Source organism: Mizuhopecten yessoensis, unplaced genomic scaffold (genome assembly GCF_002113885.1).
Source record: "Mizuhopecten yessoensis strain PY_sf001 unplaced genomic scaffold, ASM211388v2 scaffold4123, whole genome shotgun sequence".
Classification (NCBI taxonomy): domain Eukaryota; kingdom Metazoa; phylum Mollusca; class Bivalvia; order Pectinida; family Pectinidae; genus Mizuhopecten; species Mizuhopecten yessoensis.
Window position 1 is genome coordinate 165,833 of NW_018405387.1, and position 26,573 is coordinate 192,405.

The following is a 26,573-nucleotide window of genomic DNA, read 5'->3' on the forward strand; positions in this document are numbered from 1 at the left end:
GGGGGGGGGCGTACGCCCTCACCTGGACCCGCCCCTGCCATGATGTCACTCAAAGGACGTCAGTAAAGTACCATGTTGTCACTCAAAGGACGTCAGGAAAGAATCATTTTGTCACTCAAAGGACGTCAGTAAAGTACCATGTTGTCACTCGGAGAACGTCAATTAATACCATGTTGTCCCTCGAAGGACGTCAGAAAAGTACCATGTTGTCACTCAAAGGACGTCAGGAAAAGAACCATGTTGTCATTCAAAGGACGTCAATTAATACAATGTTGTCACCCAACGGACGTCAGAAAAGAACCATGTTGTCACTCAAAGGACGTCAGTAAAGTACCATGTTGTCACTCAGAGGACGACAATTAATAACATGTTGTCCCTCGAAGGACGTCAGAAAAGTACCATGTTGTCACTCAAAGGACGTCAGAAAAGAACCATGTTGTCACCCAACGGACGTCAGAAAAGTACCATGTTGTCACTCAAAGGACGTCAGAAAAGAGCCATGTTGTCACCCAACGGACGTCAGAAAAGTACCATGTTGTCACTCAGAGGTCGTCAGAAAAGAACCATGTTGTCACTTTGAGGATATCAGAAAAGTACCATGTTGTAACTTTGAGGATGTCAGAAAAGTACCATGCTGTTATTTAGAATAAATAAGAAAAGTAGCATTTTAGCATTCGGAGAAAGTCAGAAAAGTACCATGTTGTCACTCGGAGGAATCTGGAACGGTAGTGTTACTCGGAAGGCATCAGAAGAGCAGCTTGTCATTCGGAAGGCAATAGTAGAAGAGCAGCAATCTGTCCGAATTGCCACATTTGTTTCCGTTCACACAAAATCGACAATCAATTTGTTTCTAATTAACTGATGACGTCTATCGATCTTCTACGTCAAAAATAGATTTGCAGAAGCCGATAAACGTTTTATTACAAGAACGCATACACAGCTTTCCTATTAAATCCCCGAGACCAGGAATAAAGTGATTCGATATTGTGCGCATAATAGTGGTTTTAAACATTTGAATTTACGGAAAACAGGCAAAGGGAAAATAGATGCAACTGCAGTAACATGAAAATTGTACTGGTTCTCTTAAAGAAACAAACTTGTCAATAGGGAAGTTTTTAATCTTTTCATTTTCAGAATGACGCTGGACGCCGTGAGTGGGAATTGTATACGATATTGACAGGGTATACCAGATCTGGGATATAAAAACACAACATCTTGTCATTTGTCCTTGGTATAGAAGATTAACAATGACAGTCAACAAGGGTCGGGTATTACATTGGGGCCATATATAGCTGCTAATTATCTTGCTCACAATAATCTGTGGAAATTGGGCTTTAAGCTCTTACGAATACACATCCACCGGCCACGCACGAAACTAGACACACAATCAAAACAATCTAGATCCTTGGTTTCCAATTCCAGCATCTCAGAATACGTGTTGGGTAGCAGGCTGAACGTAAAACCGTTGTCGGTATTAAGATATATATGTCATTCATTATGCCGCGAGGGACAAACATCTCTGTTTAACCTCAATGTTTAGTCCAACTTCCAGCGATAAACAGCTGGCCCATCGTCTGGCCAGTTGGCCACGTCGTTCATTATACAGACAATTAAATGCGGGTTGTGTTTTGGATTGGTATTAATATATTTGTATCGTCTGTTTGATAAGGTGAATTATTCATTTTAGTTGGAAGAAATGAGCATTCCCATCATCTGAATTAAGTGTTGTTTAACTATCAGGAGTGTTGTAGTAAGTTGTTGATATATTGGCCTTGGCTGTGATTACAGAAGCTCATTGGTCTTCTTTGAAATTCATTCGTTGTGCTCTCGATATAAGTTTTTTAACACACCTTCCATGCACCATTGTATGTTCTAACGACCTAATCAAGGTCTCGAGTACGCAACAATGCAGGCGATATGAGTTGACCACCATAACTGAACTCTGTATATAATTGCGGTAGATTTGTATCATTTCGTCCTCACCACAGTTATGATGTGTACGCATCGTCAAAACTCCATTTACGTTCTCTGTACGCGTTGATGATTTCATGACAGTAACGCACTTCGTGTTCCGCTTGACCTACAAGATGACGGCGCTAATCTCGCTGTACCCGGATGTACGGTTCAGTAAAAAATAACACGCCATCTTGTGAACTACACTAGTTTGTTCCTTTCATGTACATCGAAAAAATCGCGTAGCAGCGTAACGGTAAAATTGACTTGCTCTGAATTTGGGTGTCGCCCCTCTGTAGTTATCAGCCTAATAATTGATCAGGTTTTTTTTTACCCTTAAATTTATCGAATAGCTAAACGCGTGCCTCTGATTCTGTCACGACATACAGTACCTGTAGATGTAAACCCTAGAATATTTAAATCTGGTTGCAATTCACATGTTCCTGCCGGGACAATAGCTACAACAGGAGGGTTTTAGAACACCTGGAATTCTAAATAACAAGTAATTAATACAATTCATTGCATATTTTTTATTGACATATATTTGTAAAATTTTCATTTAAAAAAAAAAGTTAAAATACTGAAATAAAACTATTTGAGATCTAAATAAAAACATTAATATAAACATACAAAAAATCTCTCCAAACACATACACAGATATCATTTACTGCACGAGACTTGGAAGGGGGCTTTTTGTGAACATGGGACGTATACAATGCTACCTGTACAATTTATTTAGCTAATATGCAAGCATACACACTCCACTCACAGTATGAATGACAGAATCTACCAAATATTACATGATTTTTGTAACAGAATTTTAATCCCATCAACAACTTGACACTCCAAATTGTGTTTGATGGCACGTGTAAACAAGTACTCCATTTTGTCAACAGTTTAAAAGGAATCGACATATTTTCATAGAACAGACCATTGGCCATTTCCGTCAGATCACAGGAAGTAGATTATGCGCAACACGGGAAGCAACACGGTCAAAGGGAAGCAACTCGCAAATCGTCTGCATGGTTCAAAGTGAAACAGATTTGAATCTTATTTCCAAATATTATCAAAGCTATGAAGAGATATTCCAGTTATATACAATGTTAGTTTTTAAAATGTTCTGTCATGGTCACAAGGGTAAAAAACACCTTTCCCAGCCTTATAATTTACGATCAAATTTAACAAACATTTTTTTTGTCAGAAATTGTAAATTTGTTGGGATAGTGAATGGAGTAAAATTGAAAGGCAGAAATGAACATTGAATAGGGATTTTTTTACAAGGATTGTATTATAAATCTTGATAATATAAAAATCCCTTTTCAATATTTATTCCTGCCTTTGTGGCAGCTTTTGTAAAATCTTATTAGTTCTGAGAGAAGACAGGGTGAATTAAGAATATTACACAGATCACTAACAAAATCATCGGAGAGAAAATTATTGGGACTTTATATACTGGATTAGACAATGGGTGGTACATATGTAACAGCACGGGAAAAGTGCACGGCCAGACGGATGCTCTACCAATTGAGCTACCTGGACTCTGATAATCAACCCAGTCCAGATCCGCTACACATACAAGTTATGCTGTACTGTATTGGAGTATCAGGTCAAGCTTGGAGTATCAGGTCAAGCTATATTGTACACTTTTCTGTGACCACAGAAGTATGTGATAATTTTTTAAACACTACCATATTTGAGTTTGGCATCATTCTGAGTAAGCTTAAGTCATACAGGCATAACAGCACTAGAACTAGAGCTGGGTATTTTTTTTTTTAAAGTGGAGACCCAGGCGATACTAATAATAGTATGATAACTGATAGTAATAATACTAATATCATTAAGAAATATAAGACATTCTGATTCAAATGCTTGGTGTCCACTTTAAATTGTGTGGTCTCATTTTGACAACTGATCATGAACAAGCATAATATCAACATGAAACCTGGCATAACTATTACTGTTTTATCAACTTATAAGGCCAAACAAATAATTAAGGATAGGTAGATAATACATTTTATTGTGTTCACCAATATTTTTTTCATATAAGAGTATTCTTAACTTTAACAGTGCTTCCTTGAAAATTGCCAAAAGTGAGTTTAGGATAAGCACAAAAAGTTAAGGAAACCAGAAACATTTTTTTTTAACAAAGCTCACTACAAATGTAATACACCTATAGCTACTGCAGTTCAGTAGAAATAGTAACAAGTGCCTTCAATGTCCTATAACAAACCCAATCTCTTCTTTAATTTAGAAATTATATGTCAACCCACTGGAGTTATTGTGGGATAAATATGGTCTACAGGGCAGTCTTTGAATGTTGTTCAGTTCAACATTTCTTGGAACTGTGAAATTCTATAAAATACATATTTAACTTCACTGACAATGAACATAATAATAATAATTATCTGTAAAGCCAATAAATATCAAATTTAAATAAAGTGCCATTTAATATCTTAACATATTTATCTCCCCTTCCCCATCTTAAGCCTCACAGGATTCAATGCTTACAATTGTAGTTTTCTTTTACACTGTAACACATGTAAAAAAATGTTGGCAAAGTCTTCAATTATTTTCAAATTTCAAATATAAACATAAAATCTATGTATATGTTACACTCATGCACATTTTTATATCTTAACGGCAACATTTTTTCATCAACTTGAATTTTTAACTATATATTTTTTCATCAACTTGATTTTTTAACTATATATTTTTTCATCAACTTGAATTTTTAACTATATATTTGTTCATCAACTTGAATCGTTAACTTCATGATTATAAGTAGAAACTAGAAATAATAAATTATTATTAACATAGAAACTATTGAAAGCAACAAAACTCAATTGAGCTATTCAATATTCAATATTGGAAGATACCGTCTCTAAACTTGACAATTCAGGCATTGTAAAGTGGTTCAGAGATTACAAAACTAGTTACTTTTCTGAGGATCATTTTCAAAATTTTGATGAGTATCATTAACTAACAGATTCAGTGGTATCTCAGAAAACAATGAATGTGACAGGAAACTCAGAGGGGTCTAGGACTCAAATGTTTGTGTCCATAAATCACTGCATTATGCTTTTTTTTCATTTTAAAGATGGGTAACAATTTATTTTCAATTTAAAAGTTTTAAAAATATATTAAAATGCATGATATTTGACATGCACAAGCTGTCTCCATGCTTGCTAAGTATACAGCAGAGAAAGACGTGATCTTCGCCTGCGAGGAGTTTTCCCCTGAATTAGTACACCGTAGTACCATGGCACTTTTGTGTATATCCCAGATCCTCACATCAATACAGGATCATTGAAATATGTGTTGAAAATGTCCCTGAAAAAACAACAAAAAAACATATTAGTGTGTATACCTATACATGTACATTACAACAGATGTAAATTACTCAATATATATGGATATGTTGTTAACAGGTTTATTGAATATAAATTGTAATTCCTGTTTCCAAAAGTATTGAAACTATGTTATCTAACATTTTTTTATAGAGTAGTAGAACTGGACTGCGTCCAGCTGCAGGTAGAGTTTGGAGGGTTAGTGATGACTTGGGGGGCAAAGACTTAGTAAAAGGAGAGAGGAATGTATATATATATGTAGTGGAACTGGACTGGGTCATTCATCCATGACCAGGTATACGTTTGGAGGGTCTCGGGTTCAAATCCTGGTCTGGGTCAAGCCTTAGGGTCAAGCCTTAGATTTTTCCTCTCGTGTTTCTATAGTAGGACAGATATTGAGAATACTCACCCCCTGACCGGCCTCACAGCGCGTACATCTAACGCTCTGCTGTCTGTTACCCTCACACATACTGTTATTGTTGAGATTATTGTTGACATAGTGCTGCTCTTCAGGACTGGTCTGTAAAATTAAGGAAATATTATAAAAAAAAAATCATACAACCAAATATATGTACACTACATATACCTGTCAGTGTTTTTATTACCGAAATTCTACAACAGCCTGTTCCTTTATTCATTGGGAAAATAAAGCATCATTTGTTTTGAAATTTGGATGTATTCCTCAGTTTTTGGTCATTTCGGTAAATTAAGGCACTTTTTAGCTAGGGGAAACAGCCTGTATTGGGTAGTATACCTTCATCAAGCAAAAATAATCACTGCCTGTATATGAAAACACCTGGGTATCAGTCATTTATAATTAATGGTTCAAATCTTCCAAATTATAATTTTTGATTATTTAATCAATATCTTGTTTTTGCTATGGATTTGGAAAAAAATAGAGATCAATGAAAAAGATTTTTTTCCACAAAAGAATTTGTAGTTTGCTGCAATATGCAACTTTTATTTTATCATTTTATTTAGAATGCAGTGGATAGCTCCCTAATATATGAATTTTATACCAGTAACTGTTTATAGTATACTGTATAGGTGACACAGTCATTTATTTGATCTGTATGTGTATACCTCCATTGAACAGTTGTCTGTGGTTTGTCCAATGTGTGTAGTTTGGTGTTGATTGACAGCCGTATTGGTGCGATTCATTTGCATCGAGTTATAAATCTCCTCTCGGATTGTTGTCAGACGTACTTGGTTACTACTCTCCAGCTGGTTACCAATGCAAACCCTTTTCTGTCAAATATAATATACATATGTATAATCAGAAAGTATGGAATTTATGTCTCAGAACTGAAGGAAGGGAAGCAACTCCTAATATAAACCGAAAGTTAAAAATTTAAATGTTACAGTATCATACATATGTCGTTGAGTATATACATGTACGATCATACGCATGTCCTATACATCAAAACCAGAAATACATATTCTACTTGGCCTATATTCATACAATCCTTCTCATCCTTAAACATTGCCTGATTTATTATATATTATTTAAACAAACCAACTGTCTTGTAGTGAACTTGTACATTTACAAAAATATTTGCTCAAATCATAAACTGAACGTACACCCTTCTTATATTTTTCTAATATTGTGGCTTAAGCACCTAATAAGAATTTGAGAATGAGATCTGCCGTGAGTTTCATGAACGCGTGCCCATGAAGGCCAAGATATACCATCATAATTTCCAGTGGGATATACGTAGGGGACACAGGTACATATAGAAGAAAAATACTAGCCATTAAGTTTTTTTTGTAAGTTCTGGATAGTTCAAAATTGAAAATTTACATACCGGTAGAAAATGTTGTGAATCCGTTAAGATGCGATGTTGGACATTTGCCGCTTGGTGACAAATCTCTTGATTCAAGAAAGGATACTTCCTTTTGCCCGCCGATGCAAACATGATGAAGGATGCCGAGTATTGGTAACTATTAAATGAACGAATGATGTATGTATATTGCTTTTAAGCATAACTTTGACGTGTTTTCATAACATTTTAACAAGAGAGCACCTGTTCATTGTTTATATATTTGATTTCGCGCGGAAATGAATTATAAGCATGCGCGAAAGAATATTATAAGTGTAAAATAGGTGTCCGGAAATAACTATTTTCGGATTTCAATGGTTGGAAAAAATGAATATTAATAATTGAACTGACGATCAATTCGTTTTTTTACCTGTTACACGGTTGACTGTGATTTTTAAAATCATCTTTATGAAAAGGAAAATTCAAAAGAAAAATACTGAATTAAAAAAAAATTAACGCAAGATTTTCCTCCACAACAAATAAAAGCTCTACAGAGCTTATGTTTGTTGCGCGGGTTGACAATGTACACGATGTTGAATAAAAATCATTATTATAATTATTATTATTGCTGTTCCCAGTGAGTGTTACATTACAATTTCCAGATTTATTGCTAAATTCACAAATTATATTGCTAAATTACTATTTGTATTGCTAAATTCACTATTGCTAAAGTCACAATTTCTATAGCTAAATTCACTATTGCCGAATTCACAATTTCTATAGCTAAATTCACTATTGCCGAATTCACAATTTCTATTGGTAAATTCTCTATTGTTAAATTCAACCACAAATTCCATTGCTAAAGTCAAAATTTCAATTGCTGAATTCACAATTTCTTTTGCTAAATTCATATTTTTTATTGCTAAATTCAATTTTGTTTAAGTCACTATTTATATTGCTAAATTCACTATTTCTATTGTTAAATATATAGTGTCAGGATACTGTCCCTGATAGTGTCCAATGCTAAATTCCATATTTTTACCTATGTTAATTACTACATGTATATAAGTGCCGCTACATTATAAACTATGTTTATTATCACTTGAAGAGAAATATTACAATAATTGCTATATATTTACTTGTTTCTTTTAGAACGAATAAAGAATCTCAAAATCATTCTCATAGGATCCAGAGACCTATCTGGGGGGGGGGGGGTCCAAATTTCCTGGGGGGATTTCCATGTGGGGAAAAATTGAGGAAAATAGTGAAAATACATGATTTTTAAAGAAAATTCTCAGGGTGGGGGGGTTTCCTGAAGCCCCAAAAAAACCTCTGGATCCGCCACTTCAGAAGGGCCAATAGAGGGAGGTTATCACTTCGGGATCCCAATCCCTCTAATCTAAGTAGTAAGAGTAAGACTGTGTGTTAAATACCAACGATATCTAAATTTAAAAGTTTTCGTGTGAGAATTGTTAGTTTGAAAACGGTAGTTGTGTGTATTTTCCGTGTATGTTCCCCCGTTAGTTGGTTTTGCTTTTACCTACAACTCTTGCACTTCCGGGAGCCGGTAGAAATTGTTTTACTTGCATATTCCATATACTTTAAATGGTAAGTGTGTGTGTACACATTGTATGCATGCTTTAACATGCATATGTATTTATATCTGTGATAAGACGTGTTCGGTCACTCTAATGTATGTATATGTCCATCGTTCAATGTTGAACTTGCTGACTCTAAAATGATCATAGTGGGGCGTTTCACACGTGTATGACTCCCTGGGTCCCTGTCATGTGGACACCGCACGTGTGTGTTTCTTCTTCCAAGAACGGACAAAGACTCCTAGGTTGGAGCGATAACTGTCCGTGCGCATGTACGTGAGCTATATGCCAAGGGTGTCTATCATAGTATACAATGTCAATGTTATAAAATTTACATATATATATATATATATATACAGAGGTACATGAACAGTGTTACAACATTTGACAGTGATGTATTGATGTGAGGACAGTGCAGACGTATGGACGGAATGTTACGTAAGGACTTGTTAGTATTCGTCCCTTGGTTGAACACAAAGGACAGCCAAAAGTTAGTATGGGCATGGAAGGGTTGTATTGGTGATTGTTTACAAGCAGTTGGTCAAGATGCTGTAAACTGTGGTAGGAATTAGAAAGAGCTGTGTAAGTTGTAAAGTGCACACTTGAATGAGTCAAGTGTGTCAGCAGAAGCTACAGAGACTGGCAGGGAGTTCCAGTCTATATCTCTTATAGTATCCTTGTGTTACCGGTTTCCGCGCACTTAAGAAACAGTCGTGATTTCGTACTCATTTTGGAAGAAAATGTTGACATTACGGATGGCCAATGCACAACACTTTAAGAATTCAAAAAATGTGCCTCAAACAGATTAATAGAAGACAAACACAAACAACATAACAACTAAATTGACCTGTTTTGCCTCCTTTATCTTACAGCAAATGCAAATTTAAAAAAAAAACAAAAAAACACCTATATGATTTATCACAATATATATATGCTTCACTATCTTCCTAAACTACCTCAATATAATCATTATTGATGGCTGACATTCAAAAGATGGAGATGAATCGCAGGTACAAAAACATGTCCCCCAATCAGCATTCTGTCTTGTACACTCTTTAGAGTCATTAACTCCAACAATGTTAGAGGTTTAACAAGGCGAGTACTTGTGACAAGTGCCAAGTAACAGTCATCACTATCATATTTAATAAAAAAAATAGCTGACCAGCAGCCTCATTTGTTACAGAAGTAGCACACTCGTTCGCTTTTACCTTCTTTTTTTTTTTATTGCAGATTGATTGGAAGAATTACCCTTGATCAGGAGAAGAGGAGTATATATATCTTGCAGTGATGTATCAGTGTGCTGTTGGGTGGTCAACTGCCATCATCTGATAAGTGTTTTCTGTTCAACTAGACTTCAATTATCTTACGGTATATTTATACTAACTACTAGAGCAACTGGACATCACATATGACCCTTCAGACCACTTGACCCTTAACAGACCACTGAAGTATATACATGTAATTCTTCAGAAACAATTTTGACATCATCATCATGGCAAGAGTTCAGTGGAAAATCCACGAGCTTCCGTGGAGACTCAAAAAGTTGATGGACACCTTTATTTTGTGGATAAAGCTTCTCCGAATGACATTGTATTACAATCACTTTACGTCAGTCTCCATAGCGATGGAAACATCTCTAGAACCAGTCTTCTGGTTTGTGGATAAATTTGCCAAATATTTGGGACCAGTAAGTATCATTGTATTTTTATCTTATACTGCAACATATGAACATAATAAAGCAGTATTTTGAATTGTACAAAAATATTAAGTTACATAGATCTGCAAATTAGCACATTGGTTCAGGCATTTTGTATTATGGCATATTGTCCTTCTAACTTGCTAAAGGCTTGGTTCACAAATTGGTAGATGTGAAGAAAAGATGTAGTAAAACTATCTAGCTAGGTTTTTATAAGCCATTTACAAAGGTTGCTATCGTGTATGTTGTTTTGGTTGATATTGAAAACATAAACTACACTATTAAAATAATCATGTGGATTTTCATAACAATGTTGAAATATTTGTAAATTATTTTAAAAAAACCCACCTAAGGGTCCTGGGTTTCAAATCTGATAATGTTATGAAGATATCTATATAGTAAATAAACTATCAGTGTAATTTAATCTCACTTCATCTGATATGCTTCAAAATACCATTTTGACCATCTGTAGGTGTTGGTAGGGTCCGGTACAGGGACCCATTCCCAATTGAAAAATGACCATGCATTTTCGCAATTTCAGTAAAAAGCATGTTTATACAAGTTTCTAGTCATAATTGTGCAATGTTCAAAGTATTATCGTCCATGGAAGAGCATTCAAAATACATGAATATGCATGAATTTATGATATTTTCCCAAAACTGTAAATGTGGGAACACTGACGAAATGTTCCCAACTTTTACCAAATGCTGATGAAATGTTCCCAATTCCTGTTTAGTTCCCAAATGTTCCCAAACTAGCTGGCAAAAACCTTGATATTTGGTTTCTCTGTTTGTCACAGAAAAGATATACTTTTAAATTAAGGGTTCTCAGGTTTTCCCTTGTCAACATGTACTGTAATTATATACCTTTTACTAGTACCATTCTAATGAGCTGCAGACAATACAATAGCATGAAAGATGATGGTTGTGTGACCAAATGCAACCAACTTGGTTATAGGCCTATAGTAAAATTACATGTAAAAGCTATAATTACTTTCAGTATTCTAGTTATTTTAATTCTTTTTGTTCCTATCATGGGCCCAAACCAACCTTTTAAGTTAAAACACTCTTCATTATTCTTGCTTTAGGCCAAATAAAAATATATGTGTGTTTCCTGTTTCAGCTCCAAAAAAAAATAGGGTAGGTAGGTAGGAAAAACATTTTATTTTATCTTTTTATTTTATTTTGTTTTTTGGTGAAGAAAATCTCCTGATTACCTCTGTAAATGTTAAAAATATGTATTTCCCCTACTGCTTGACACTAGTTTTTAGTAATCCAAACTCCACTGATGGTCACCAGTGTTATACATTTTCTTTTGTAATTATTGATGCTTTTTGTTCTCAATTTCCACTGCCACTATTTAAAATTGATAGAACAATAAAATAAGTACATTTATACATATATATACACTATATTTACTAAACAAGTGTTTCAATTCATCATAAAATAATATAAACAAGTCTTCACTTTTGTGAACTCTGCAATCTCTCCACTCCAAACTTATCTCCAACTATATAAACTGTAAAACTACACAGATCTACAAACTACAGCTAAAACCACTACTATTACTAACTTCCTAATTCTCACTCTAACTTTCTAACTCTTCTTTATATCAATAGACCTCTCAACTCGGTCTCCCTAATTACTCAACCTCCTTAACTCAACTCCCCAACCCAACCTCTTCCTCTCCTTTGACTCCCATGCTGAACTACCTTACTATCTGACCCTTGACAAAATCCTGCTACATTAAAATTGTTGATGCTGCTGAAATCCTGCTAAAATTCTACCCCTACATGACTAGGTTCAAATGTCCATAAATTTACCTGCTAAATTTGACTAGGGGGGTGGGTGTCGGTATCAGCTAACACTGACTGGACCCCCCACCCCCACCCCCATCCCCACCCCACCCCCAACTGACCACGAGCCAAGGCTTATAAAATTCATAGCAAATTATATGCATACTCGAAACAATTAAACAGCTAATATATGCACAACAGTGACTGTCAAAAACCAATTAAATGTATTAGGGTCGGCATGAATGTATTAGGGTCGGCATGAATGTATTAGGGTCGGTCGGGAAACACAGCTATATTTTTATTTGGCCTTAATATTGTCTTTGGAATTTTTTATACTTTATATAAACAAGCGAAATATTAACAGGTAACCCATGTTTAAACTCTTTGTTCCAGATTTTTATGACAATGGTGATATTCTTGACAACCTCTGTGGTAGCGATTTTCTACACCTGCTTGCTGCCTCACGTGTACGCACAGAGTATGAGCCGCACCATATTCCATCTGGTTTTTGGACACTGGCTTCTAATCAATATTGTCTTCAATTACATCATGGCTGCTTTCACTCATCCTGGAACACCCCCACTGGTCAGTCAGTGTTATGATTTCAAATTATACTCAACAAACTAACTGATGTATATATATATATAAATAGTAGTTTTGTTACGATTATGATGCTGTGAATAACAAATGTTTTACCTGAGAGTCTGAGAACTTAAAGCAAAGAGCATCATCAAGTTAGAATATATTATTAAATTATCATCTTGAAATATATGTATCAGTAATTGTTTTGCATCTAGAGGTGCTTTTAACAGAATTATAGATGTAAGAAATTTGAATATTTGACAATTTATTGACCTATACATTGTCAGTCCTACATTTAACTAATAACATTTCAAAAGTTTGAAATACAATTTTCCTTTTTCACTGTCAATGAATTTCATTATTTTTGTGTATGGTTTTTTTTCTCAAAAGAAAATTCCTGAGACAGTTTCTATATGCCGGAAATGCATTGCCCCCAAACCTCCACGAACTCATCACTGCAGTATTTGTGACAGGTGTATACTGAAGATGGACCATCACTGTCGTATCCTTGACAACCGTTACCAGTTGAAGTGCTATTCAGTTGCGTATATAAAGGAATAAGAGGAAAGCATGAAGAAAATGAATGGGGTCTTCCGCAATTGTTTGCTTATTTCAATACGAAAAAAAGATTAACAGACCACTGACTTGTAACATAATCAGCTAGTACAGAGAAACCTTGTTAGTCTGGACTGAGAACCCTCGATCCCCCTTCAGACACTTTGCCGGCCCCTCAAAATCTTCCCCTCCTGACTCTTATATTCCGTCTTTTCGTATTGCAGAGTTATCTGCTCTTGTGAGCAGGTATTGATTGTTACGTCATTTGTTTGTGAGAGTAACGTCATCAATTTTTGAGAAAACGACGTAATTTTCTCACACAAACCAATGACGTAACATTCAATACCGGCTCACAAGAGAAGATAACTCTGCAATACGAAAAGACGGCATTCCAACACTGACCTTTTCCTTTTTCAATTTTATGTGGACCAAGTCATGATGGCAGAATTTTATTTATTTTTTAAATAAGGAGAGTGTTTAGACAAATGGGATTCCATTTAACTTAATATTATCTCCGGGACAGTTTTCAATGTAAAAAGAAATCCGGAACTGAGATTAGCAAATATCCAATGGCTTGTACGGTAATTGTAATATACTAATCGCAATGAAATGAATGAATCCTTTTTACATTGGTTCGACTATCAGAAATGAAATTTGAAGACCATCTGAAATACTGATGCTCTGTATATATGCATCTGTTAAACAATGATAATATACTTTCCATCTTCCATACATCTTAAAGATTTTATAAATGTTAAATTCAAATTTAAATTTAAATCGTCATTTTTTGATATTCCACTAAATATGTAACACTGTATACGGAATTCTTTCCTTAATCACCACCACAGCTTGGCTAAACAATTGTGTTGGGTTTTACACACACCGTTTCTTCTTTCTCTTCTGTTGTTACATGTTCGTCGGAGCCCTGTACGTCAGTTTCACAGGATATGATGTGTTTATCGAACACTTTTATGGTGCAACGGTGGGTACATTTATAATATTAGGTTGTATAGAAATGAGGAAAACTATACAGGACTGAAGTTACCTCCCTTTGCTTCAAAAATAATTTGAATGTAAGAGGAGCAGAAAAATGCACACCCAGACCAGAGTTTGAACCTGGAACCCTCTGAACTTTAGAGGGACGCTCCACAAAAGGAGCTACCAGGTCGACGAGGATCGATCCAGTTCAGTTCCACTTCTATTCCTCCCACCTTTACCTATATGTCTTCGCCCCAGAAGACAACACTACATAAAACCCAGGTTTAGATATCCCCTTGTCAAGCATTAACTTAGTACTTCAAAAAAGGGTTGGTCACAGACACAAAATATAGTGGGAGTTCAAATTTGTAGGCCAGACCGGGGTTCTAACCCGGGACCCTCCAAATTCTAGACTTAAAGCTCTACCTACTGAACTACCCGGTCGCGGACGATCGACCCAGTCCAGTTTTGCTACGGGAATATCGCAAAAGAATAAAATATAATATATGGAAAAGTTTATAGACTGAAGATATTTTATAGAGATAGAAAGGGTTTTATATGATACAAGGGATGTATGGTCTTCTCTTTCTCCTGTTACAGCTATATATGCTGTCATGCACTATGGAAATACTGTACTTCACTTCATGTGATGTTATATAATAAAATTAGAATGCCAACAGTGAGTAAAGTTAACTTCACTATGCCTCACCAATCCCTGTACCAACAGCTAAGCATATAAAAAGTGAAAAACCCTTTCTGTAATATGCAATGCTTTCTACCTTCCAGCCTTATCCGTTCCCAGCTGTGCTGTACCCATTAAACCTAGCCTATGATGTCATCAACAAAACACTATCAGTAAGTTCTATTCTGGTTGACAGAAGTGTACAATTATAATTCTGGTCTGCTGTCTTGATTGGCAGAAGTTTACCTGTAATTATTGTGCAGGTCTCATTATGGTAATATATGTTTTTAAAAACATTAATATTTAATGTGGTCCTGCTTTATATTGATGACAAACATGATGATAAAACCTAGGATGAGAAGTCTAGTGGTCATACGTCCTTAAATGACCTAATATAAACCATATAAAACCACACCAATCTATCGACCATATTTGTTGACACTAGACTTAGATCTGTCACTTGTATGTTTCACTTACTTCACAAGTATCATTTAACCCTTTCACCCCTAGTTAACTTTAGTAGACTCTACCATACATTGATCTGGATGAGTCCATCATGGTCTACAGTGGTGAAAGAGTTAACCTCCGCATACCTTTGACAAGTTCTATTATGGGCCTGAATATTGACCTGGGTCAGAAGTCAAGGTCTGTTATTAAGATAGAATTTCACCATGGTGGACGGGTGGGGTTGGGTGGGTATAGGGTTTTGTGTGCTATGCTTAGTTTCTCTAGTTTATGAAAACGGTTCCTAAGAACATATACTGTTTCACCTGATTTGTTGACCAATACATGAAAACTAAAGTTTGTTGAACAGCTGGCATATGAGCTAGGTTCTGTATTGTGATATATACCGACATATTTTTGTAGACAACACCCATGGCTCACAGAAGCTACAACCTGGAGGTGACACATGAGCGTCAGAACTACCACATAGCTGTCATCTTCGAGTTTCTGGTTTGTTCTGCTGTTGCCATAGCAGTCCTCGGACTCATCGTTTGGCATTTCCGGATGATAAGTCGTGGCGAGACCAACATTGAGATGCACATCAATAAGAAGGAAAGAGTACGACTAAAGAAGCAGGGAATTGTAAGTCACATATTCGTTTTGAATCATTGTTGAAAAAATCATATTCAGTTTGTAAAACTCCCCCAAACACTGTACATTTTTCTGACAATACAGTCCATATTTCATGAAGGAAAATAAGTGGTGTGTTAACTTTGCTGATCCTGTTTTGACAGTAAATCAGGGGGAAATAGAACCAAAATATTTAATGGAAATTATAAAATATGCTTTAACTCATTTACCCCTGAAATTTCAAAATGAACAATTCCAACCTTTGAATTGGAGGAGTTCAAATGTGACTTCAGGGGTGAATGAGAAATTTATCAAAAATATTGATGACTGTACGTGTGTGGATGTGAAGTATTATATTTGAATTTTCTTTTCTTTACAGTAGTGTGAGAAAACGTTTTACAAATTTGATTGTACTTATACATGTACAATGATTTATTTCAAACATGATTTCTTCTAAAATCGTAACAGGAATACTTTGAAGGTAAACTGTAGAAATACAACAGCTACATACTTTAAGTTTATTGAAGGTAGACTAAAACATCTATTACCTGGGTACAGTGTTGTACAGAAACTAAAGATTTATGAAATTATCAAAGGGTTTTATCAGATTTAATAATGATATAAGTGTTTTACTAGCATATACCTTTTATTTGCTAATGAACCCTTTAAATACTTCAAGAAAAAAAAATGATTTGAGTATGATTTTTTTAAATTTGAATAAAACATTAGGAAAAATATCCAGCAATTTTATTCTGACTACTGTGACCTGCTCAGGTTGCTTTGCATTGCTAACTGTAACCTAGCTGTCAATTATAAGTTTATGGGAAAACGAATAGGGCTATATATACATCAGGATGCTTATGTTATAATTTAATCTTGCTTGTAACAAGCATTTTCATTGACTTAAAAATTTATGTTATCAGCCCATAACATAAAAAATGATGTCGCCGTTTGTAACGTCACTTTTGATTGGCTGATACAGCAGCGCAATAATTTCTAAGAGAAAAGAGTCCATCAATAAAAGTGGATTTCCACAGGGATTGTGTATAGTAGATAAAAATTATAAGGATTAACTTGAATATATTTTTCATGTTATGGAACTATAACACAAAAAACCGAAGTGTACTCTCATCATAAACCGCTTCGCAGTTTATTTAGAGTCCGCTCCGTTTTTTTGTGTTATATCTCCATAACATGAAAAATATATTCAAGACCAATTTCAATAATGGAAATATATATTTAAGTTATCTATACATTATATAGGTACCGATGATATTTTGAGGCATCTTCATAAATATCGTTTTTGTTATAGTGAAGTATACTGTGACCTTTTTAGTATTGACAAGTTTAACAAGGTTATATCTGGTTAACTCATTCACCCCTGAAATGTCATAATGAACTATTCCAACCTTTGAATTGGAGGAGTTCAAATATTTCTTCAGGGGTAAATTAGTTACAATTGATTGATTTATCTTTCTGTTTACTTTTGACAGGCTTTTAGAAATCCATATGATTTTGGTTTTATACAAAACTGGAGGATATTTTTCGGAATTGAAAAAGGAACAGGAAGGTTTGTACAAACAATTCAATTCAACGGATATTTTGGTTATATCTTTATTAATTATTCAATTTCACTGTTTTTATTAATGTCTTATAAGTTAAAAGAAAACATCCCTAAGTTTACTTTTATTGAAGAAAAGACCAAAAATGATTGAGAAAATTTGCTTTTATTAGTCAGTCAAGATAGATAACTCTTGTTTGGTTCTTCTTAGAATAAGGCATGTGACAGGGGTCCACCCTATTACAATGTAATAATAATAGGCATATAATTTAATTGATATACCAGAGAATCAAATAAGGGTAAGATCTTGTTATACTGCCTCCGTTTATCCAGATTTTTTTTATCTGGCATTATAAAGGGGTCTGGTGATATAATGAGGAAGGTATATAAAGGGGTCTGGTGATATAATGAGGGAGGTATATAAAGGGGTCTGGTGATATAATGAGGAAGGTATATAAAGGGGTCTGGTGATATAATGAGTGAGGTTATAAAGGGGTCTGGTGATATAATGAGGGAGGAATATAAAGGGGTCTGGTAATATAATGAAGGAGGTATATAAACGGGTCTGGTGATATAATGAGGGGGGTATATAAAGGGGTCTGGTGATATAATGAGTGAGGTTATAAAGGGGTCTGGTGATATAATGAGGGAGGCATATAAAGGGGTCTGGTAATATAATGAAGGAGGTATATAAAGGGGGCTGGTGATATAATGAGGGAGGTATATAAAGGTGTCTGGTGATATAATGAGGGAGGTATATAAATGGGTCTGGTAATATAATGAAGGAGGTATATAAAGGGGTATGGTGATATAATGAGGGTGGTATATAAAGGGGTCTGGTGATATAACGAGGGTGGTATATAAAGGGGTCTGGTGATATAATGAGGGAGGAATATAAAGGGGTCTGGTGATATAATGAGGGAGGAATATAAAGGGGTCTGGCGATATAATGAGGGAAGTATATAAAGGGGTCTGGTGATATAATGAAGGAGGTATGTAAAGGGGTCTGGTGATATAATGAAGGAGGTATGTAAAGGGGTCTGATGATATAATGAATAAGGTATATAAAGGGGTCTGGTAATATAATGAAGGGGGTATATAAAGGGGGCTGGTGATATAATGAGGGAGGAATATAAAGGGGTCTGGCGATATAATGAGGGAAGTATATAAAGGGGTCTGGTGATATAATGAGGGAAGTATATAAAGGTGTCTGGTGATATAATGAGGGAGGTATATAAATGCCTCTGGTGATATAATGAGGGAGGTATATAAAGGTGTCTGGTGATATAATGAGGGAGGTATATAAATGGGTCTGGTAATATAATGAAGGAGGTATATAAAGGGGGCTGGTGATATAATGAGGGAGGAATATAAAGGGGCCTGGGGATATAATGAGGGAAGGATATAAAGGGGTCTGGTGATATAATGAGGGAGGCATATAAAGGGGTCTGGTGATATAATGAGGGAGGTAAATAAAGGGGTCTGGTGATATAATGAAGGAGGTATGTAAAGGGGTCTGATGATATAATGAATAAGGTATATAAAGGGGTCTGGTAATATAATGAATGAGGTATATAAAGGGGTCTGGTAATATAATGAGGGAGGGATATAAAGGGGTCTGGTGATATAATGAGGGAGGAATATAAAGGGGTCTGGTGATATAATGAGGGAGGAATATAAAGGGGCCTGGGGATATAATGAGGGAAGGATATAAAGGGGTCTGGTGATATAATGAGGGAGGGATATAAAGGGGTCTGGTAATATAATGAAGGAGGTATATAAAAGGGTCTGGTGATATAATGAGGGAGGTATATAAATGCCTCTGGTGATATAATGAGGGAGGTATATAAAGGGTCCTGGTGATATAATGAGGTTGGTATATAAAGGGGTCTGGTGATATACTGAAGGAGGTATATAAAGGGGTCTGGTGTTATAATGAGGGAGGTATATAAAGGGGTCTGGTAATATAATGAGGGAGGGATATAAAGGGGTCTGGTGATATAATGAAGGAGGTATGTAAAGGGGTCTGGTGATATAATGAAGGAGGTATGTAAAGGGGTCTGATGATATAATGAATAAGGTATATAAAGGGGTCTGGTAATATAATGAAGGAGGTATATAAAGGGGGCTGGTGATATAATGAGGGAGGAATATAAAGGGGCCTGGGGATATAATGAGGGAAGGATATAAAGGGGTCTGGTGATATAATGAGGGAGGAATATAAAGGGGCCTGGGGATATAATGAGGGAAGGATATAAAGGGGTCTGGTGATATAATGAGGGAGGGATATAAAGGGGTCTGGTGATATAATGAGGGAGGGATATAAAGGGGTCTGGTAATATAATGAAGGAGGGATATAAAGGGGTCTGGTGATATAATGAGGGGGGTATATAAAGGGGTCTGGTGATATAATGAGTGAGGTTATAAAGGGGTCTGGTGATATAATGAGGGAGGCATATAAAGGGGTCTGGTGATATAATGAAGGAGGGATATAAAGGGGTCTGGTGATATAATGAGGGGGGTATATAAAGGGGTCTGGTAATATAATGAAGGGGGAATATAAAGGGGTCTGGTGATATAATGAGGGAGGGATATAAAGGGGTCTGGTGATATAATGAGGGAGGTAAATAAAGGGGTCTGGTGATATAATGAAGGAGGCATATAAAGGGGTGGTGATATAATGAGAGTGGTTTTTAAATGCGTCTGGTGATATAATGAGGGAGGTATATAAATGGGTCTGGTAATATAATGAAGGAGGTATATAAATGGGTCTGGTGATATAATGAGGGAGGTATATAAATGGGTCTGGTAATATAATGAAGGAGGTATATAAAGGGGGCTGGTGATATAATGAAGGAGGTATATAAAGGGGACTGGTGATATAATGAAGGAGGTATATAAAGGGGACTGGGGATATAATGAGGGCGGTATATAAAGGGGTCTGGTAATATAATGAATGAGGTATATAAAGGGGTCTGGTGATATAATGAGGGCGGTATATAAAGGGGTCTGGGGATATAATGAAGGGGGTATATAAAGGGGTCTGGTGATATAATGAGTGAGGTTATAAAGGGGTCTGGTGATATAATGAGGGAGGAATATAAAGGGGTCTGGTGATATAATGAAGGAGGTATATAAAGGGGTGGTGATATAATGAGAGTGGTTTATAAATGCGTCTGGTGATATAATGAGGGAGGTATCAGACGCCTCCCTCATTATATCACCAGACCCTTTTATATACCACCCTCATTATCTCACCAGACCCCTTTATATACCAACCTCATTATATCACCAGACCCTTTTATATACCACCCTCATTATCTCACCAGACCCCTTTATATACCAACCTCATTATATCACCAGACTCATTTATAAACCACTCTCATTATATCCCCACCCCTTTATATACCTCCTTCTAATGAAGGAGGTATATAAAGTGGTCTGGTGATGTAATGAGGGAGGTATGTAAAGGGGTCTGGTGATATAATGAGAGAGGTATATAAAGGGGTCTGGTAATATAATGAAGGAGGTATATAAAGGGGGCTGGTGATATAATGAAGGAGGTATATAAAGTGGTCTGGTGATGTAATGAGGGAGGTATGTAAAGGGGTCTGGTGATATAATGAAGGAGGTATATAAAGTGGTCTGGTGATGTAATGAAGGAGGTATGTAAAGGGGTCTGGTGATATAATGAAGGAGGTATATAAAGGGTCCTGGTGATATAATGAGGGAGGGATATAAAGGGGTCTGGTGATATAATGAGGTTGGTATATAAAGGGGTCTGGTGATATAATGAAGGAGGTATATAAAGGTGTCTGGTAATATAATGAAGGAGGTATATAAAAGGGTCTGGTGATATTATGAGGGAGGTATATAAAGGGGTCTGGTGATATAATGAGGGGGGTATATAAAGGGGTCTGGTGATATAATGAAGGAGGTATATAAAGGGGCCTGGTAATATAATGAAGGAGGTATATAAAAGGGTCTGGTGATATTATGAGGGAGGTATATAAAGGGGTCTGGTGATATAATGAGGGTGGTATATAAATGCGTCTGGTAATATAATGAGGGTGGTATATAAAGGGGGCTGGTGATATAATGAGGTTGGTATATAAAGGGGTCTGGTGATATAATGAGGGGGGTATATAAATGCGTCTGGTAATATAATGAGGGTGGTATATAAAGGGGGCTGGTGATATAATGAGGTTGGTATATAAAGGGGTCTGGTGATATAATGAGGGAGGCATATAAAGGGGTCTGGTGATATAATGAGGGAGGTATATAAAGGAGTCTGGTAATATAATGAAGGAGGTATATAAAGGGGTCTGGTGATATAATGAGGGTGGTATGAAAAGGGGTCTGGTGATATAATGAAGGAGGTATATAAAGGGGCCTGGTAATATAATGAAGGAGGTATATAAAAGGGTCTGGTGATATTATGAGGGAGGTATATAAAGGGGTCTGGTGATATAATGAGGGTGGTATATAAATGCGTCTGGTAATATAATGAGGGTGGTATATAAAGGGGTCTGGTGATATAATGAGGGTGGTATATAAATGCGTCTGGTAATATAATGAGGGTGGTATATAAAGGGGTCTGGTGATATAATGAGGGAGGCATATAAAGGGGTCTGGTGATATAATGAGGGAGGTATATAAATGCCTCTGGTGATATAATGTGGGAGGTATATAAAGGGGTCTGGTGATATAATGAGGGTGGTATATAAATGCGTCTGGTAATATAATGAGGGTGGTATATAAAGGGGTCTGGTGATATAATGAGGGGGGTATATAAAGGGGTCTGGTGATATAATGAAGGAGGCATATAAAGGGGTCTGGTGATATAATGAGGGAGGTATATAAAGGGGTCTGGTGATATAATGAGGAAGGAATATAAAGAAGTTGTTAAGGACCACTGTCCCACTGCAGCAAAACACTAGAGAGTTCCACTGTAGGTTTTTGTACATAGAGTAATCTCCCCTTAAAGTTGTTTTGGATATACCAGAAGGCATGGGGTACTTTTGTTGACCATGGAGCCCAGTTGGTTGAGCAACAGTAGAGCGATATGAGGTCCAGGGTTCAAATCCTGGTGTAGATCTGGCTTCATTGAATTTTTACACTCGGAACACTGTTGCAGATTCTTTTTCGTTTTATTTCAACTATTTCATAAAAGCTCGGTAAGGTGTGGTTTTCTTGTCAAAAATGAGTTATCAAAGCTATAGTGATGCTGGGACAAAATAGTTACCAATGTATAGTTACAATGTTTGGCAATGGTATGGGGTTCCTGAAGGCAACGGTAACGGGATACTTAAGGCAGTGGTATGGGGATACTTAAGGCAGAGGTATGGGGATACTTAAGGCAGAGGTATGGGGATACTTAAGGCAGTGGTATGGGGATACTTAAGATAGTGGTACAGGGGTACTTAAGGCAATGGGACAGGGATACTTAAGGCAATGGGACAGGGATACTTAAGGCAGTGGTACAGGGGTACTTAAGGCAGTGGTATGGGGATACTTAAGATAGTGGTACAGGGGTACTTAAGGCAATGGGACAGGGATACTTAAGGCAATGGGACAGGGATACTTACGGTAAGAAAAATATATAGGGAAAACTTAAAATCCTTTGTGGTAAGCCAGGTGGCATATGAAAAGAGGGTATGATATTGAATTTTTACTGTTTATACATAATTTATTCTTGTAGTCCTTCCAGATTTATAAATTTTGATTCCAGTTAGTAAATTTCCTTTTAACCAAACATACATTTTCTTACCACCACAGGTCATTTGTGAGACACATACTGTTTCCCTCCAGCCACCAGCCCACTGGGGATGGTCTGACTTGGCCGCATGCACTATACCAGGGAGATAATGTCCTGCAGCTTTTATGACAAAAACTTGACTGAGGTTTCCTTGTATCAATATATTCATACAATAAGCAGTTTTCATCACTCTGTGGTTGGAATTTATCATCTATTGATTGGTTTTTGCTCAAAGACATGATCTCAAAATTAAAATCTCATTCTTTTCACTTTGGTGTTTTACCAACAAGTGAATGCATACATTTTATTTTTTGTATAAATATGAAACTACATAACTCAAAATTCAATGTGTTCAAAGATTCCATAATTTTTCTTATATTTTATGTTATGAAATGAATTTAGAATTTTTTACTTTAATGTTAAGCGAAACAAAAACCAAATCTTTCAGTATCCAGGCCAAGATAATTAATTATAAGAAGGGACATTTTTTAACATATATTTCTAATTTGACTTTTAAAAACTATTTGGAAATTGTCCCCTTAATTAGCAAAGGTTCAGTAATATATATTTCATATAACGCCTTTATTCATAGACCCATTTTTCAAGCAGTTAATAAGAACCTAAATTTTAGTACTAGGGTAGTATGCTATAATTACTTGGCGGAACAAAGTCTGTTAGTTAAATAAGCCAGTAATATGTCATTTGAAATTGTATAACCAACTAGAAAGAAAACTTTATTAATGTATGATGTTTGGATTATTGTTTAATACAATATATAGGAGGCCTCAGTCAGGATTATAATAATGATGTACTTTTTAACTGTTTACTGACAGTGTGTCTGTGTGTGTTATTATTGAGGACCAAGGTAAAAGTGACTCTGTGAGTTTTAGGGCTGTCACAATATATCAGAAAACAGGTATATTACAATACACAGGTACATTGTATGGTACCACAATACAGAGATGAAATATTGCTGTATGGCAATATTTTTAAAAAGCATATTTTCATGTATCTGCTTGGTGTTTTAACTTTGCAAATTACTACATATTCTAACAGATATGCTAATAAGCATAAAGCAGGCTTTTAATAGTGGTGGGAATTAATTCAAATTTTGTAATCGATTGTTGGTTTGACAAAAATCTTTAATCTATGTGATCCATATTATATATGATTAAGTTTGATAACATTCTGACAACAACTTTTTATAGAATTGAGCACATCCTTCGAATTCCTATGACAATATATATATTGGGATACATATGGCAATATATTCATTCTGTATTGCAATATATGGTGATACATTCTTGGTGTACTGTGACACCCGGAATGAGTGTGTAGTATTATGAAAAGCTATGTATAGAACAAATGTGTCCCCTGTGTTATATACTGAGTAACTTTTGTCTTTGTATTGATAGCAATTTACATGACCATTTTACAAAACAGTTGTGAAACCTTAACTGCATTTGGAATGCTTTTTACAAAACAACAATGTGTGCCCCCCCCCCCCCCCCCCCCCCCCCCCCCCCCCCACGATAATCAACTCGACAACCAATAATAAATTTGTCGGTGGGAAAATATGAGACTAGTTATTAAAGCATTATTATTGTTTCTTTGCGGATTCTGGTTAAAATGGGGAAAAGCATATGAGCAACTTTTGTGATTTTTGAATATATTTGCGATCTGATTTTCTCTGGGAATGAAATTTTCAACTGGTTGTGTTTTTACAAAATGTATGTTATGCCTAATATCAGTTTGATCTCCCTTGTTATTTGAAAATTTATACAAAATGCAATTCGTTAAAGGATAAACAGTCATGCAAATGTTACTGTTTTTTTCTCGTTATGAATTAATCATAATTGAATGAATTCTTGGGAGGCTGACAATTTATAAGCTTCAAATTAAAATCTTCCAGCTATATAGAGGTTCTAGAGATACAGGGTATATATATATATATACGTATGGGTCAAAGAAGTAATATAGACGGTAAAATCCCATATAACAACTTGTCCACACTGTTGGAATTACTTCTTTGCCCCATATATATACGTACGTATACTTAACGTATTTGAAATTTTTATATGTTGCTCCACTCGACGTATGTCTGTAAAGAACTGTTGTTATCTTTGATATCAGGCATTTAAGGAACAAATTGGTTTGGTTTGGTTTAGTATTGTTTAACGTCCTATCAACAGCTATGGTCATTTACAATTTAAGGACGGCCTTCCCCGTGTGCAAGATGCATGCTGTAGTGTATGCGTGTGTGTTTTGGGAGGCTGCGATATGTTCGTGTTTGTCTCCTTGTGATAGCGCGGAACTGATGACGACTTTATAGTGCTACCTCACTGAAACATACTGCTGAAGGCAACCAGCAGGACACCCCACCCGGTCATATTATACTGACAACGGGCGAACCAGTCGTCCCACTCCTAAATTGCTGAGCGTTAAGCAGGAGTTGAATCTACCATTTTTACAGACTCTGGTATGTCTCGGCCAGAGGACAGAACCCAAAGCCTTCCTCACAGGCTAGGGGCGAACGCTCAACTAAAGGCCAAACGCCGAACAAATAATGTAACAAATACATTTATATTAGGGTTTCGACAAGATTCGGCCTCCCACCCCAATGTAAATAGAGTGCAAGTTTGACAGTGAAAATTGTAAGGACATGTACGCGAAAAAATAATGGTCCAAAATGTTATCAGAGTATAAATAACGTTATTTATCGTTTTATATCCTTCACAACTTTTCTTAGATTTGTATCAACTGGTGGCATTTTCATGAACGTCGTTCCGTTACACTTTCTATATTTTCAATATTAAGATGCAGCCGGAATTTATCTTTAAATATCTCATTTCTCATTTCTCTTTGGACAATCCAGTTTACTTACTAGAACAGTTTTATATAACACATTCCATGAATTGAAATTAATTATTGCTTATTAGATAAAGTATACAGTGCACAATGTGAGTGAGATAGAAGAATCGAGAGTGATTTAAGAGATCAGGGTGAAGTATGAGAGTGCTGCGATTATTATCGATTCTTTGACGTGTACTTGTTGTGACAATAAAATAAATATTTATTTACATAAGATATATGTTTTTTGTGTATTGTTTTAGCGGCACTTTATTTGTGTGTACATACTTGTGCGTGTTAAAGAAATGGAAAGGGGTTCGGTAATTCACCCTTTCTACATGTATAGGCAAATACTTTTTCTCGTAATATACACTTTACCGTGAC

General features: G+C 35.8%; 2 protein-coding genes across 3 annotated transcripts; one reads left to right on the top strand and one right to left on the bottom strand.

Moving 5' to 3' along the window:
- Positions 1 to 4,625: 4,625 nt before the first annotated feature.
- On the bottom strand, positions 4,626 to 7,354 carry LOC110448653. Of its 2 annotated transcripts, none has more exons than XM_021495021.1 (4): positions 7,106 to 7,354; positions 6,507 to 6,548; positions 5,710 to 5,820; positions 4,626 to 5,283 (listed from the first exon to the last, which is right to left on the bottom strand). In XM_021495021.1, exons 1-4 carry the CDS (start codon positions 7,214 to 7,216, stop codon positions 5,257 to 5,259), a joined length of 291 nt encoding a protein of 96 aa, XP_021350696.1. In that variant the 5' UTR covers positions 7,217 to 7,354; the 3' UTR covers positions 4,626 to 5,256. The 2 variants fall into 2 exon arrangements, with proteins under 2 accessions (XP_021350696.1, XP_021350695.1); XM_021495020.1 differs by having other exon boundaries at positions 4,627 to 5,283; positions 6,384 to 6,548.
- Positions 7,355 to 8,601: 1,247 nt separating this feature from the next.
- Positions 8,602 to 24,286, top strand: LOC110448655 (probable palmitoyltransferase ZDHHC16). Its single transcript, XM_021495022.1, has 9 exons — positions 8,602 to 8,668; positions 9,889 to 10,345; positions 12,543 to 12,734; positions 13,122 to 13,233; positions 14,135 to 14,268; positions 15,051 to 15,119; positions 15,814 to 16,032; positions 17,514 to 17,590; positions 23,360 to 24,286. The coding sequence occupies exons 2-9, from the start codon at positions 10,151 to 10,153 to the stop codon at positions 23,466 to 23,468; spliced, it is 1,107 nt and encodes a 368-aa protein (XP_021350697.1). The 5' UTR covers positions 8,602 to 8,668; positions 9,889 to 10,150; the 3' UTR covers positions 23,469 to 24,286.
- The last annotated feature ends 2,287 nt before the right edge of the window (positions 24,287 to 26,573 follow it).